General features: G+C 38.3%; 1 protein-coding gene across 15 annotated transcripts in view; it reads right to left on the minus strand.

The window, feature by feature from the left end:
- The window catches only part of UNC80 (unc-80 homolog, NALCN channel complex subunit), a 223,463-nt gene that overhangs the window by 56,921 nt on the left and 150,239 nt on the right, over nt 1-16,303 (minus strand). For 13 of the 15 annotated variants that reach the window (XM_043910184.1, XM_043910183.1, XM_043910187.1 and 10 more), the window contains 8 exons: nt 15,361-15,492; nt 13,513-13,656; nt 9,640-9,740; nt 8,571-8,657; nt 5,137-5,320; nt 3,247-3,341; nt 1,226-1,315; nt 399-500 (listed from right to left, as the gene is read on the minus strand). In XM_043910184.1, coding sequence (XP_043766119.1) covers nt 399-500; nt 1,226-1,315; nt 3,247-3,341; nt 5,137-5,320; nt 8,571-8,657; nt 9,640-9,740; nt 13,513-13,656; nt 15,361-15,492 — 935 coding nt within the window. The remainder of the gene's footprint in view (nt 1-398; nt 501-1,225; nt 1,316-3,246; nt 3,342-5,136; nt 5,321-8,570; nt 8,658-9,639; nt 9,741-13,512; nt 13,657-15,360; nt 15,493-16,303) is intronic. The other 2 variants (XM_043910182.1, XM_043910191.1) reach the window with 1 other exon arrangement.

Consider the following 16,303-nt stretch of genomic DNA (forward strand, 5'->3'; position numbering starts at 1 on the left):
GGCATGCATTATCCATTGATCCCTTTTATTTTTTTCCAGCTAGCAGAAATTTCTGAGACAACCTTCTTATAGCTACATTATATGTATTCCCAATCTGGAGTGAAAATCCATACTTAGAAACTAGTAGGTAAATAAAACAGAAAATTTCTATTATTTATACCCAGTGATTCATCAAAGTACTACTCCAAGTGAGTATTTAATACCTTTACATTATGATCCAATTTGCAAAACTTAAAAATTACACCATTTGGGGGGAACTGTCTATTGATCAAGAACCCATCCTTCTCTCTTTAGAGATCATAACAGAATCACAGGATCTCAGGGCCAGCAACCATTTACAGATCGTCTATCCCAGTAACACGGCACAATAATAGCAGAAAACTGTGGTGGTCAGGCACCTGTTTCTGAATGAGCTCCTGTCCTTTCTCTGGATGCATGTGTACAAGGTTCAGCTGTGGAGACACGGATCTCCTGAACGGGTAAATATCCCGCACGTAGGTCTGTGGTGGGGTTACACAAAGACAAAAACAGAGTTCAAATGACCAAACTCTGACTCTCATTTTCTCATGCCCCAAAGGGCAGACAAACATACGTTACGTATTTTCTAATGGTTTACATTCTTACTACTTCACCCCCCGGCCAAATTCTACAAAATCCCAGGGGTGAAGCCCCTCCTCAGGAAAGCTTCAAACTCCCCAAGTACACTTTCCCAATCCCAAGTGCCCCGTCAGGAGCAAGGGAGCCAGAGGCAATTTACTGAAGCACATTCTGGAAGAAGAAGAAAATCACTGTAAAGTGCTGTCACTGGTCTTGAGGCTTCCTTTTGCTCATTAGATCATGTTTCCATGATCATGCTTAATATAGTGAAACAAGAACAATGTTACCATTCCAAATAAATATATGTCCTTACAATATGGGAACTTAACTTTCACTTAGATGCAATAATCATGAGTGACAAAATACCTTACTTGACTTATCTTCTTCAATTATTACAACAGCCCTCAAGTAGACCCCGTCATCACCTTCACTTTACAGGCAAGCAAACTGGAGGGTATGAAGGCCAAGTGGCCAGTCCAAACCTATGTTGCCAGTAAGACAGTGTGATCCAAGAGCCGCACTCCCCACCATGAAACAGTGGCACACCCCTGAGGGAAGCTGCCCTCAGGAAAGGCATAACGGGCTTCGGACACAACTCTTCACGAGCGTCATCGCTGTACAGTCTCACCTTATTGTAGTGGATAAGGTTCCACCGTTTATCCATGAGAAAGTAATGTGTTGACTGTGATTCTGGGATATTAAAAAACTCCAGACACTCCTAGAACAACAACAACAAATCTTAAAAAAACATTTACTGAGATCATATTATGAGCCAAACAGTAAGATGAAAGACAAAAATGCCATAAAAACAAGGTAATTTCTTATAAGGAATATATATATATGTATTTATATATTACATTGTATATATTATATGTGTGCATATATGTGTATATATATTATATACACATATATATGAATATATATAGGCACATAGCCATCTAAAGAAATGATAACATAAAGACTGTGTAAGATCTTGCAAGATAGAGGTAGGGGTTAAGGGGTGCAAGCTATATGTATTAATATATGATAAATAAGCTGTGAGGACATAGTGTGCAACACAGAATGTATTTTACAATAATTATAAATGGAATGTGACCTTTAAAAATTGTGAATCACTAGGCTGTACACCTGAAGTTTATATAATATTATACATCAACTATACCTTAATTTTGGAGAAGCAACTGGCAACCCACACCTATATTCTGGCCTGGACATTCACATGGACAGAGAAGCCTGGTGGGCTAGAGTCTATGGGGTCACAAAGAATTGGACATGACTGAGCTACTAACATACACACCTCAATTTAAAAAAGACACTGTCACACAAACTATCTGCTCTGCCCTCACAGTGCTAAACGAGGTACAGCTACAGTACAGCCTTGATGAACTGTGGAGACACAGTGGCATCTACTGGCCTCAGTATCAGGAAGAAAGCATGTTTAGTAGCAGCATTAAGAGTATTAGGAACTGCAATGATTGAGCACCTATCTACTATATTCTACATTCAAGGCTTCCCATGTAGAGAACCTGTGTGTGTGTGTGTGTGTGTGTGTGCGTGCATGCGTGCATACATGTAGGTATACTAAGTTGCTTCAGTCGTGTCTGACTCTTTGCAACCCTATGGACTGTAGCCCACCAGGCTCCTCTGTCCATGGGATTCTCCAGGCAAGAATACTGGGGTGGGTTGTCATGCCCTCCTCCAGGGGATCTTCCCACCCCAGGGAGAAAACCTATATGACTTGCACTAATGTTGAGCACTGCTGAAAAAGAAACTGAGGCTAGAGAGAGCCTGTCATTTGATTTATTTCGGTAACACTGGTTGTGGTGGAGCCTGGGTTTGAACTCACTGCCTAGGGAAAATGGATGTTGAAGTTTGTTTCCCTGGGTTTGAGAGATTCTCTGAGGATGAATGGGTGAGACTTAGAGAAGACCTAACAACCTTTTCTACTGAAATCAGATACATAGGTTTGGCGAGCTGGTTTTCTCAGAGGTCTTTTCTACTTATGTCTGGGACTAAAGTTAGGACTCCAGATAAAAGAGGAATCATTGTACTAGTATACTTATTACTTTTCCTTTAAAACCTTGCAGGCATGAGTAGCTATGGATTGCATTTCCCTGGAGGTACATAATTGCCATAACCATTAAAAATACTTTCTTGATTCACCTAATGTATTCTAAGACATATATATATCTCCTGCTTCTCCAATCATTCCTGTCAGTGGCAAGTCAAGACTGTGTATCAGTCAACTCAGTGCCAAAATAAGTGTCTCTGTGTGAGTCACCTGATCACTAGAGTTCGTCCCAGCGTTCTTGGTGTACAAGCCCAGGGCAGCTCCAGAACAATCAGAAGCCATACCAGGATGCTCTAAAGTAGGATTCTCGGCATCTGAAGACAAGTGTTATGAGCTCTGTAGCTGAGAGGGAGCCTTTGGCTACTTCAGTGCAGAGCTAAAATGTCAGTGAAAGTGGGGAAAATATGCAAGGAAATAGAAGCATGCAAAAGTGGGGCAGATTCTAGAAGATGTAAATAAATGCACATATTTATTTGAAGGTAGAAAAAATGCCATTTAATTCTAAACTGGATGATCAGCGAAGTGACATAGCCATTGTGCATTTAAAAAAAATCACTTCTGTTGAAAGTCATCCCTACCTTTAACAGGGCTTCGAACTGAGTGTCTTCATGGACTGGCAACTGGGTTGGAATGTCACACTCATTCTGTCCATGAACTACCAAGGTTTTGGTACCTACAGTAGGTAAAAATCATAATAAACTGACTTCTACTATAAAGATGTTTGAATACAAAGCATGAAATATTGAAATATTATTAAGCTGATGTTTTTCTTGTTATTATGATGACTATTAGTGAGGGTTTAATGTGAGATGAGGATTCTGTTAGTGAGGTTTTAATGTGAGCTGTGCATTCTACTATCTGCACTCCTTTGTTTATAGTCGATGTCTGCTTTAAATATGTTTCCTTATTATTTAATAATGATAGCTACCATTTATGGAGCTCCTAATACTTTTAACTGGTTTTATGTATAACCATATTTAAATCTCACAACAACCCTATGACACAGGTGTTATTATTTTCATATTACAAATGAAGAAACAGAGAACTTATTTTTATAAATAAGAATGTATAAGTGACTTAGTCAAAGACATTTATTTACTGGAAGAGGCAGAATTCAAGCTTTAAACACTGCAACAAATAATACATTCCTAAATTTTAAACAATAGCTGAGAAAATACAAACAGAGAGACTAGCAAAAGCTAAACAAGTACCTAAAACACAGCTTATGATTTATTTTTTTAAAGACTTTTCAATGTGGACCATTTTTAAAGTCTTTATTGAATTTGTTCCAACACTGCTTGAGTTTTACGTTTCAGTTTTCTGGCTGCGAGGCATGTGGGATCTTAGTTCTCTGGCCAGAGATCAAAGCCTCACCTCCTGTAATGGAAGGTGAAGTCCCAACCTCTGGACCACCAGGAAAGTCCCATGAAATGTAGTTTAAATTTACTTTTTCTGTATTTTACTTGGCTGGTGAGACAATATTTCTACTTCATTCCTCAATTATAAATCTCTGTGAACATTACGATAGACCTTGATTTTCAATGAGCTGATTTTAAGTATATGCCTGACAATATGAGTTTCTTTAATAAAAATGAACACTTTGCTGAATAATCTGTAGACACATAAATACACAATTACCATTTACTGAATGCTGACTGTGTGTCAGACATGACAGCCAAGTATTTTACAAACCTAAACTCATTTATTCCTCACAATTGTGAAATATGAATTAGATCCCCAATTTACCTGAAAAGAAAGCTTTAAAAATTATGTAACTTGTCATAGCTAATATTAATCATACAGACAATTAGAGGCAGTGCTCTGATTTTAACACAGGGCTCTTTGCTGCCCATGTTAAATAAAAACTGTGTTCTTATTTATATATAATTCTGTCTTTCTCTTTATATCAATACATGTATCATCTCACATTTTCTTAGTCATTGCACAAGGATAAAGGCTTGGTGACATTTATTTTATCTCCAAGAAAGACAAGCTATCCAAAGTGAAAAGGAACTGTATCTAGACTTTTTATCATACTGCATGTTGTTTTGTAATTCTCCTTCCTGCTTTTCCCCTTTGCAATTTTTCATAAAGCCATCTCTCAGTGAGTTCACAAAAGCCTGGGGTCCATGCCATGCAAACAATATTATTCTCCTTGCACTGCCAAAAATCCATTCAAAAAGGCTCTCAGTTCAGCTGGCCCTCTGCGATAGACTTAAACACATCTTTCACCTTGGCAACCCTTCAAGGACTGACTCACGCGGATCTCAGTTCTGATGGCCCCCTTTTCATCTGGCAATTGCTGACTTCTAAAGGGTCTATTGTGTTTCTTCAGATTGCATTCAACAAAAATTCTTTGAGGCACTCAATCCCAGGGTTGGCAAGTTTTCTCATGAATGAAAGAGACACTTGGTCTATAAAAGGGGTATTCATGCTCTTAGAAAAGTTATGTCATCTAAAGGCAGTACCTGGCATCGAAGCGGTCACCAGGAGCTTCACCTCACACTGCTCCTTCTTCATTGTCTGCTTCAGATCCTTGAAGAACAGGCCTTCCACATAACCGACCACCTCCCACAGGAAAGTCAGAGTGGCCGAAATGGCGTCCATCCCCCACTCGCAGGGGGTCCGCACAAAGTACATGATTAATCCCACCTGCAACTCAGGACAGGAAGAGGTCACAAAGCCACCATGACTCTGAGTTCACATTCTCATTTCCTTAGCTTTACATTTTGTTAATTAGATATTCTTTTTTGCCTTTGCATTCTCTGTTCAAATGCTTCTCTAGCATCTTCAGGGGCAGGAGAAGGTATAACCGGAAAACTGGCCAGAGCAGGTTGCCATACATTTTTGCATTATCATCAAATTACCTACTGCTTAAGAGGAAAGCAAAAGATCATTTTTTCCAGCTTTCAAGTCACTCGGTAGCTCAGGTACTCGGACCACCCAAAATGACTATGTGACGTTTGTCCAAACACTATTTTCAATTTGGATTATGTCTAATGGTCTGACCTAAGAACACTCTGCTTGGTTAAGTCAGTGAGTTTTTGTTTGTGTCCTCTGGAATAAGTTTTGAAAAACTGTGTGCCGTTTTGTATATTTTTAAGTTAACCTTTAAAATGTCCCATCATAAATTTATATTGTTAATATGAATAGAATATGTTAAACATTCTGTATGTTGAAAAAAATTGGAATGCATACTTCACTTGAAAAGTGAAAGTGAAAGTGAAGTTGCTCAGTCGTATCCAACTCTTTGTGGCCCCATGGATTGTAGCCCTACCAGGCTTCTCTGTCCATGGGATTTTTCAGGCATACTCTGGCATATTTGGTGAAATTAGTTTTAGCTACCTTATTCAATAATGCACAACAGAATCAGAAAGAAATAATGTAAAAGCCACTGCCCATGGATTTTACACTTTTTCCTGGAAAAATTTGCTAAACCTAGAAAACTTTCCAGTTACATTGAAAGAATCAGTGTCACTAACCCAGTGCACTTTGGTGACTCTGAAGGCTGAACACCCCAATGATGGCCAAACCTCATATCTAGCAGACATCTATAGAAGACAGGAAAAGGTAGGAAGTCTTGTGGGTTTAAAGGGCCTCAATCAATCAGAAATGAGGCTTCCTTAAATCTAATACAGTCCATCAGATTCTTTCCCTGTCTTACACGTCTATCAATGCAGCCTGGTGATACCTGGGAGGGTCAGAGTGGGCCTTTCTGATGTACGGTGATGACTGAGATGGCAGACATGCTCAAGAAGTGTCAGTGCATATTTACAAAATGAGGATTTGGAGATTTATTCCTTTAAAACTATTTGGGCAGCAAACTGCTTCAAAAGTCTTCACATACCCTTAGATGGACTAAGACCCCCAGATTGAAGATCACTGAGTCAAGTTGGGCAGTGGGTTTAAAAGTTCCTAACGAAGACTGGAAGATAAAGATCATGTTCTCCAACTCCCTATCTCACATACTATAATAGTTGTTAGAAAAAAGAGAGGTACAATAGGGGTAATGGTTTAAAACATGACTCCACCCTTCACTGTTCTGCTATTCTGAGTACAAAACCCCTTTCTCTAGCTCACCTGAAGCATGCATGTGCTTGGGATTCAGGGAAAGATTGGGGTTTATATAAAACAAGGTTATACAGCAAATGGCCAATGTGTACCCAGCCCTTTGCTCTAGGAACTTATCAATGACATAGTTGGGAGGATTTATGTCTAGTGTTAAGGCTTATTTGGAGTTGAAAGGAGAATCTGGAAGAAGGGAACTGAAATGTCCATTTTCTTGTCCCAGGGTAAAAGGATGGAGGGGAGCAATATAAGTGTTTCCCCCATCCAGTGACTTGGGGAAGGAGCAGGCACCCCAAAGGGGCGTCTGCCTCCAGTGTTTGTGTCTCTGACAAGAGCTCACCACAGAGCCTTTTAATACCAGTCTGGGCTGTAACATAAACTTGGCAGGGCACATACTTAAACCGAAGGAGGCTCTTATATTTTTGGCTGTGCTAATCTACCTTGGAGTGTTGAGTAGTGCAGACAGGAGAAAAAGTAGCAGAAAGCTTGGCTGGAGAGATTTTTGGATAGAACTGCCATAGGCTGGTTCACCAGGCAGGATGCTCTAGTCAGAGGACTTCCTCATCTAAAGCCATATGGGACAACCAGAACTCGGAGGGGTGGGTAGCACCAGCAGGAGCTGAGATGGAGTCTCCCAGCAAGCTCTGCTGGGAGTAGAAAAGGTTTGCAAGTTACAGAAGCCATGGGCTTCAGCTTCCACCAGTCAGGCATCCAGCAACCAGCCAGATAGAGAGCTCTGTCTCACAAGGGGAGGAGCTGGAGCAAACACTGGACAGGAGATAGAATTCTGAGCAAAGGTCTTTTTTCCCCCCAACTCATAACACATAACATAACACATATGTGTTATAACATATAACACAGCACATAACATCTAGAGATGAAAGAAGTTAGAAGAGAGGAGAGTTCCTAGAAGTTAAGTATCTTTAGACAAGAGAGACCAGATACTATCCAAAGGTACTATTTATATATTTCTATCAATCTGAACTTAAAACTGGATTGGACGCTTATTTATATTTTTCCCCTTGTCCACCAACAGGTGGGCATTCATAATGAAAACCACCTCAGTCATAAACATAGGGAAGGAATTACAACTTTTGTTTGCACATCAGAGTAGTAGCATTGAGTTAAATTTATCATCCTGCTGCAGATGCATATGGATAACTCTTCTATTTCCCCACTTGCAGAAGACCAGTGATGGTTAGGGAGAGAGAACATTGTCCCAGCACTGAAATTCATTCGGCCATCTGTCTGCTTGGATTAAGGTGTAGTTTAAAAGAACAGTCATCAAGCCAACAGTCCCCAAACTGCACATTCATTTAGGGTATAAGGAGGAGAATGTGAAGAAACTGGCAAATTCTGGAGCGTTCAAGAAGGAGCTGTGAGAACAATGTAAAGCATAGAGAGTTGCTATGGAAAAATACACTCACAAATACTTTGTATCTAGGGCAACATTTTCCTCTGTGTGTGTGTGTGTGTGTGTGTGTGTGTGTGTGTCTGTGTTCTAAACAGGGAGATATGAAAAGAGAAAGAATGACTAAAAACGACACATACATTTTTCAACAGAAAACTAAAATTAAGGACTGACATGAGGAAGTTGTATAATGCTAAAGAGAGACAGGGAGGAAACAGACATTTATTGAGTGCCCATCACATGCCAAGGATGGTGCCAGGAGGAGTTTTCCCATATAAACAGTGGTGAATTCAGCTGACTATGATGCAACTTCAGGCACACAGTTAACGAAAGTTTATTTGAAAAAATCCCGAGGTCTTTTTCACGCACTGTTGCTTCTTACTTGGAAATGAACATTTACAACCTACTGGAGGTGAGACTCACCAAGTAGTTGAACAGGATGTGAGAGGTCTGAGCAGGGAAGTCTCCGATATTCAGGAGCAGTTTGCGCAGCATGTACATTAACTCATCCTGAAAGAGCAACAGAGTCTATGTCTCGTTCATCTTTCCTACCATGTTGTAGGAAATGATGTTAACTTTTTGAATAGCACGGTGGGGGAATTTTTCTTACTTTTGCCCACATGTTGATTTCTCTTATGTTCAGCATTTTAATATAGTATTTGTGATGCTTATTAAATTATTTAAGCCTACTGTAATGCATTCTCCTGGAAGCTAGCATATGAAGTTACTAAGCAATAGTCAGACATTTTTAAAAAATAAAACCTGAGACTGACTCTATAGGCAATCAGACTATAGCAATATAGACTGACTCACAGGCAAATCACAGGAAAGCTGTATATTTATTCAACTCTATTTTCTATAGCTTTCGGGTGTGATGAAAATGTGACGAGGACCTATCTTAAGAAACTATTAATAAATTAGGTTTATTAAACTTCATAGTTCTGTTTCCTAGGTAGATGTTTATAATTAACCTTCCTTTCAGAAACTAAACTTAATTGTCCAGCAAACAGAACAACAATATAGAAATGAAGAAATAATTTGTAATTATTGGTGTATTTTGTCATTTCTCAGAAAGCTACTTTTCTTTGGTATTTTCTTATTATTGGGTGAACTGGTAAATTAAATTTCTTGACTAAAGGAGAGTTTCAACATACACTAATAATATTACCTGTATCACATACTACCAACCAATCAGAATTCAGTAAATGTACTCAACACTGAAAATATTAAATTGAATTTAATTTTTGTTTAAAAGACTGAGAATCTTTCAGTATCTATGGTCATTACTAGCAGTGTACCATACTCATATGGAGACATCAGTTAATGGGAAAATTCAAAAGAAAACAGCAAAGTTTAATTTGTTCATTATTATCATTATCCAGAGTACTTCTTGGTTATGTGTCAACCAATGTTGCATGAATATCACAATAAAGTCCACTGCTTGTTGTTTAACCAGGTTCACACACAAAACTACTATAAACATAGATTTTACTTGTCTATTGCTGATGGTCAGTTTTTCCAGAAAATGACGAAGAACTGTTGATGGATCTTCAATTAGACAATTCCATAAGACTTGCTGGGCCACAGCACTCACTTTAGAAGAGAAAATAAATTGAACATTCATTTTAAATGGACATAAATCTATCAGATATAGTGTTCAAATAATTTCTAAGCTTTAATTGGTTTCTCTAAAATTTTTGCCTTACAGAGTTCTATGAACACTTTTTCTATTGAAGGTAAGTATTGTTCTCTTTGTTGCTGTTTCTGAATACTTTAGCCTATAAAGAAAAAGTGACAAAAGTGTATAGGATGGTCTTTAAATACTAGCTTCTCTAAAGAATGTATTTGTGATATACAGTGGAAAATCATTCAAGCTTAAAAAGAAGGAAATTCTCCTACTTAACAACATTATGGATGGACATTGAGGGTGTTATGCAAAGTGAAATAAGTCAGACACAGAAAGACAAATGGATGATCTCAATTACATGTGGAATGTAAGAAAAACCCAGACTCATAGATACAGAGAACAGAATGGTTACCAGAGGTGGAGGGTGGCAATGGGGCTGAATGAAGGTGATCAAACAGTTACAAACTTCCAGTTCTAAGATAAATAAATCCTAGAAATGTACAGCATGATGATTATATTTAACAGTACTATATTGTATATTTGAAAGCTGTTAAGAGAATAGATATTAAAAGTTCTCATCATAAAAAAACATTGTAACTATGTGTGGAGATGAATGTTAACTAAACTTACTGTGGTATTCATTTTGCAATATACACATACATCAAATGTTTATGTTGCATAGCTAAAACTAGCACAATGTTATAAGTCAACTATACCTTAATAAACGAGAATACATTTATGAATCTTTGTTTTGGAAATCATCCTAATATTAACAGTGGTAAGTACTTATTAAAGTCCTATTTCATTGTTTGCTGTATGGAGAAACTTCTAATGTAATCTTTTGGGTTTTAGAAAATATGTTTTTGTTTAGAATGCATATGAATTAGACCTGACCTTATATTGTTCACATAAATGCTTTCAATAATAACTCCTTCAAAAAGATGACATAGTTGAGCCAGTAATAGTTAAGGTTCCCACTTCTAATGAGGATGGTTTAGGAATAAATAATTTTTCCTAGTGGTCATGTATGGATGTGAGAGTTGGACTGTGAAGAAAGCTGAGCACCGAAGAATTGATGCTTTTGAACTGTGGTGTTGGGAAAGACTCTTGAGAGTCCCTTGGACTGCAAGGAGATACAACCAGTCCATCCTAAAGGAGATCAGTCCTGGGTGTTCATTGGAAGGACTGATGCTGAAGCTGAAACTCCAGTACTTTGGCCACCTCATACGAAAAGTTGACTCATTGGAAAACACCCTGATGCTGGGAAGAATTGGGGGCAGGAGGAGAAGGGGATGACAGAGGATGAGATGGCTGGATGGCATCACCGACTCGATGGACGTGAGTTTGAGTAATCTCCAGGAGTTGGTGATAGACAGGGAGGCCTGACGTGCTGCGATTCATGGAGTCACAAAGAGTCAGACATGACTGAGAGACTGAACTGAACTGAACTGAACTGAACTGAATGTGAAAGAAAAAGTGCTACTTCTTTGGGGAAGGTAGCCGGCTAAGACTGCCTGGAAGTGCCCAGGCTAAGAAAGCAGGTGGGTAAAAGTGAGTAGTGGAGAAGAAATAGATGATCTTCAGTTTAAATAGTTTAGTTCAATTTCCTAAACTAGGAATGTGAAATTTAGCATGAATTTACTTTTCAGGCTATATTTTAAATAAATTATACCATCTTTTTTGCTTCAGAAGCTAACCATCCAGTTAAAACTGAGCTTTATGAATAATATTAACAAGAGATATGCAAAATAAGCTTTAGCTCCCATGTAGCTTCATAAATAATTAAAATAAATGCAGGTTTTTGTTAGGTTGAAATTGGTTGCAAAACTATGTCTATAACACTATTTTTATTCTGACTTTAAGGAAGGCATTTAATGCTTGCAACATGAAAAATACAGAAAAGACAAGGAGGAGAATAAGACATGTCTTGTTGTTCAGTCGCTCAGTCGTGTCCGACTCTTTGCAACCCCATGGGCTGCAGCACGCCAGGCTTCCTTTCCTTCACCATCTCCCAGAGCTTGCTCAAACTCAAGTCCATTGAGTCAGTGATGCCATCCAACCATCTCATCCACTGTCATCCCCTTCTCCTCCTGCCTTGACTCTTTCCCAGCATCAGGGTCTTTTCTAATTAGTCAACTCTTTGAATCAGGTGGCCAAAGTATTGGAGCTTCAGCATCAGTCCTTCCAGTGAATATTCAGGACTGATTTCCTTTAAGATTGACTTGTTTGATCTCCTAGCAGTCCAGGGGACTCTCAAGAGTCTTCTCCAACACTACAGTTCAAAAGCATCAATTCTTCAACACTCGGCCTTCTTTATGATCCAACTCTCACATCCATACATGACTACTGGAAAAACCATAGCTTTGACTAGATGGACCTTCGTTGGCAAAGTAACATCTCTTCTTTTAATATGCTGTCTAGGTTTGTCACAGCTTTTCTTGCAAGGAGCAAGTGTCTTTTAATTTCATGGCTGCAGTCACCATCTGCCATGATTTTGGAGCCCAAGAAAATAAAATCTGTCACTGTTTCCATTGTTTCCCCATCTATTTGCCGTGAAGTGATGGGACCTGGTACCATAATCTTAGTTTTCTGAATGTTGAGTTTTAAGCCAACTTTTTCACTCCCTCTTCAAAACACTATAAACATTTCAGAGTATGATTTTTCATACACATGAAATATATATTTACATGTATCTTTAAATAATATTGTATAGAAAATACTCTTAGGTACTCACATTTTTAATTAGCAATAAATTGAATACTTATCGTATTAATATTTTTCTAGGATATTATTTCTAATGTGCACAGAATGCTGTCATTTGGAAATACCACAATGAACTAATATCCTATTGTCAGCTATTATAATATTTTCAAATATTTGTTCTTTCTAATATGTTCAATGTTCAGTATTCTATATAAACCTTTGTTCACCCCTCAATACTGCCTTAGCAAATTGCTAGAGATCAAGATCTGTGTCAAAGGGTGTTCACACTTTTAAGGCTTTTATGATGCACACTATGACACTGTTTCAAGATGCTTGCATTAGATTTTTACTGCCATCAGCAAGGTGTGATAATGCTCTTTTCTCTGAATATTTACCAACCATGTATATTTTTGTTTAAAATAATCCTTGTAATTTTTTATATTAAAAGTAAGATTTCATTGTTGTTTTAAACAACAGTGTTATTTACAGATGATACTGGCCATCGGATTGTGTGTTTATATCCTTTGTCCATTTCTCTATTGGGGTTTAAAAAAGTCATTATTAAGTTATAAAGGTTTTTAAAAAAATAATATTAATCTGTTATCTGTCACAAATGTAACTCATCTTTACCCCTCATTTATTATTTCATTTTGTAGCTATCCTCTATAGATACTACCTCTGAAAAGGTAATCAACTGAGAAAGATGGTATTAAAGATGTCAAGCCAGTAACTAAGATTTCTAAGGTGGCTAAAATCACTATTTGGTTCCTATGAGGTCAAATAAGCATTGCTCTGTCCTCTGGACATAAACAACACTCCTGGACCAAACTACATATATTAAATGCAATTTCTTGGTCATAAAGGTTATGACCGGAGAAAGCGGAGTCCAGTGTATAGCAAATCTGTAAATATAACGTGTGCAGAAAAGAACTCCATGTGTGGCCAATGGTTCATGTCTTCAAGAGCACCCAACTGTCCTTTGTCAGACGAATACCTCAAGTATTTACTAGATGGTTTTACTAGTCAGAGCCATACCTGCCACTCCATCTTCTCGCACCTCACCGTCCTCCATCAGATGGACGATGGGGAGCACGGCTGCACAGATGCACGCTGGGAACACAGCCTGCGGGGGCTGAGGCACGTGGTGGTTGGGCGTGTGTTCGGTGGTGTGTTCCTCATCTGAGGAGGGAGACATAACCGGGAAGCTTTTCTCAGTGCTAGGGACATTCTCAGAACATTCTAACGCAACAACATTTCTCAGTTCAAGGCCTGCCTATAGAACACTTTTTTGGTGTGTGTAGACATCTAGTTGTCACAGCATAACTTGCTGAAAAGACTCTTCTTTCCCCATTGAAGTTTCATGGTACCCTTTCTAAACATGAAACTGACATACATGTAATGGTTTACTTCTGGTCCCAACCTATGCCATTGATCTGTATATCAATCCTCAAGTCAATACCACACAATCTTGATTACTGCAGCTTTGTACTAAGTTTTGAAATTAGGAAATGTGAGTTTTCCAACTTTGTTCTTCATTTGCAAGATTACCGTGTCTTTTCAATGGTGTGGAACAACTGAAGCCTTCACACTTTTTGATAAGAATATAAAATGATACAGAAACTTCTGAAGTAGCTTGACAATATTCCTCACAAAATTTACACGTAACTTCTCATAGCATCATAATTCATAGTAACTGAGATGAAAACAACACAAATGTCCAATAACTGATGAAGTGGTCAGCAAAATCTGGTGTATCCATACAATGGAATATTATTTGGTGATAAGAAGGAATGAAGAACTGATACATGTGACAAATGGGTCAACCTTGAAAATATTATGCTGAGTGAAAGAATCTAGTCACAAAAGGCCATGTACTATATGGTTCCATTCCTATAAAATGTGCTGAATAGGCAAGTCCATAGAAATAGAAAGTAGACTACTTTTTCTTGGAGTTGGGGGAAGTGGTGGATGAGTGACTACTAAAGGGTGTAAGGTATCCCTATTTGGGGATAATGAAAATATTCTGAAATTAAGTAGCAGTGACAGTTGCAAACTCTACTATATACTGTGCACATATACTATCAACCAATTGCATTACATATTTCAAAAGGGTGAATTTTATGGTATGTAAATTATATCTCAGTAAAGGTGCTATAAAAAATATAGGTATCTTTGGGCCCCCATCCTGTAAGTTGTGTTTAGTTAGCATTTGAAGTTTTCCAGGGCTGTGCAATAAAGGGTTGAGAACAACTGGTTTCTGTCTAACTTTTTGATGACTTCATAAATCAGTGATGAAATCTGTATAATCACGAAGCAGTGAGTCCCAGACAGTTCCTCATCATTAGAGAGGCATAGTTTATAAATTCTTGGACCTGAAGAGCATCACGCTTCTCCTCTGGAGTCAGGTTTCATTACAGGAGTGGCATGAGCTTTGCTCTTTGATTATTGTTATTCCAGAACAGCATCCTAAAACATCCCGCTGACTCTTTAGTTGCACACTGATATCACCGGGTAAATTTTAAAAACACTGAGGTGGTGAGTCCACCCTTAGAGATTCTGATTTGATCTTGGGTGTTACCTGGACATTTTAAAAAAGCTCCCTGGTTGACTGCAATGTGTAGTCAGGGTTGAAAACTGCCTAGAATAATGTTTTACTAAACCCTCAGCAATATGATTACATTAATATAATCAAAATAGAACCAACTTATCAAGGACATTTGTTGCATTAAATCAACAATTTTTTTTTTTTTTAGAATACCACTCAATCTATCTTTTCAGAACTTCAAATCAGGAAGCAAGTTATTTAATGAAAACAGTGTAATGAAGTCATGAAATGGTTTCAAACACATAAGGAATAAAGGACACATTTGTAAGAGGACACACCTTCAGCACTGACGGCTGAACGCACTGACCAGACTGATCCTCGGCGGAAGGAGTAATTCCTGTGGGAAGTGCTGGAGGTACAGGACGGACTCACAGACAGTCGACGAGAGGCCAGATTGGTGACTTCTTCTACTGGCAAAGAAAACAGGGAACGTGAACTTTGGTTTTGTAACAACAGTTATCATCACAACTACATCGAAGTGTATACAGCTCTCAGAACGTAAGGCTTTAAATGATTTAGAGTGTACTTAGGAAAGGAAAAAACGCAGAAAGAGTGACAGAAAACTCCTCCCCAAAATTTCACAAAAGCAGGGTGGAAAATCACTGAATTTAGAATGGTTCATAAATTATTTTCTTTACAATTTTTTGTCTTTACTTATTTTCTTCCATTTTTATTGATATATGTATGTGTGTTAGTCACTCAGTCATGCCTGACTGTGACCCCGTGGACTGTAGCCTGCTGGGATCCCCTGTTCATGGGCCTTTCTAGGCAAGAATACTGAAGTGGGTTGCCGTTTCCTTTTCCATTATTGATGTGTATTCACACACACACACACACACACACACACACACACAGATATATTTTGGCCATGCAGCTCATGGGATCTTATTTCCCTGACCAGAGATCAAACCCACACCCCCTGTGTTAGAAGTGCAGTCTTAACCACTAGACAACCCGAGAAGTCCCCATAAATCATTTTCTGACAAACTGCCAGTACTTGTGAAGGTTGAAAGCAGCTAATGGACTGACCCCATTTTTAATGATGAAAGACTGAATATATTTTAGCACACACTCTGGGTTCAGCTGTTGCCTGAATCATAGTCACTGCTTGATCCATTATCATATTAGTTCATTCAATGTGGCTAATGTCCTTTTCCATAAACGGGCCAGCTCTAAACATTTAGAAAAAGACAAATTTTCTCTTTCTTTAGATAGTGTCAG

This window comes from Cervus elaphus, chromosome 8, assembly GCF_910594005.1.
Source record: "Cervus elaphus chromosome 8, mCerEla1.1, whole genome shotgun sequence".
NCBI classification, from domain to species: domain Eukaryota; kingdom Metazoa; phylum Chordata; class Mammalia; order Artiodactyla; family Cervidae; genus Cervus; species Cervus elaphus.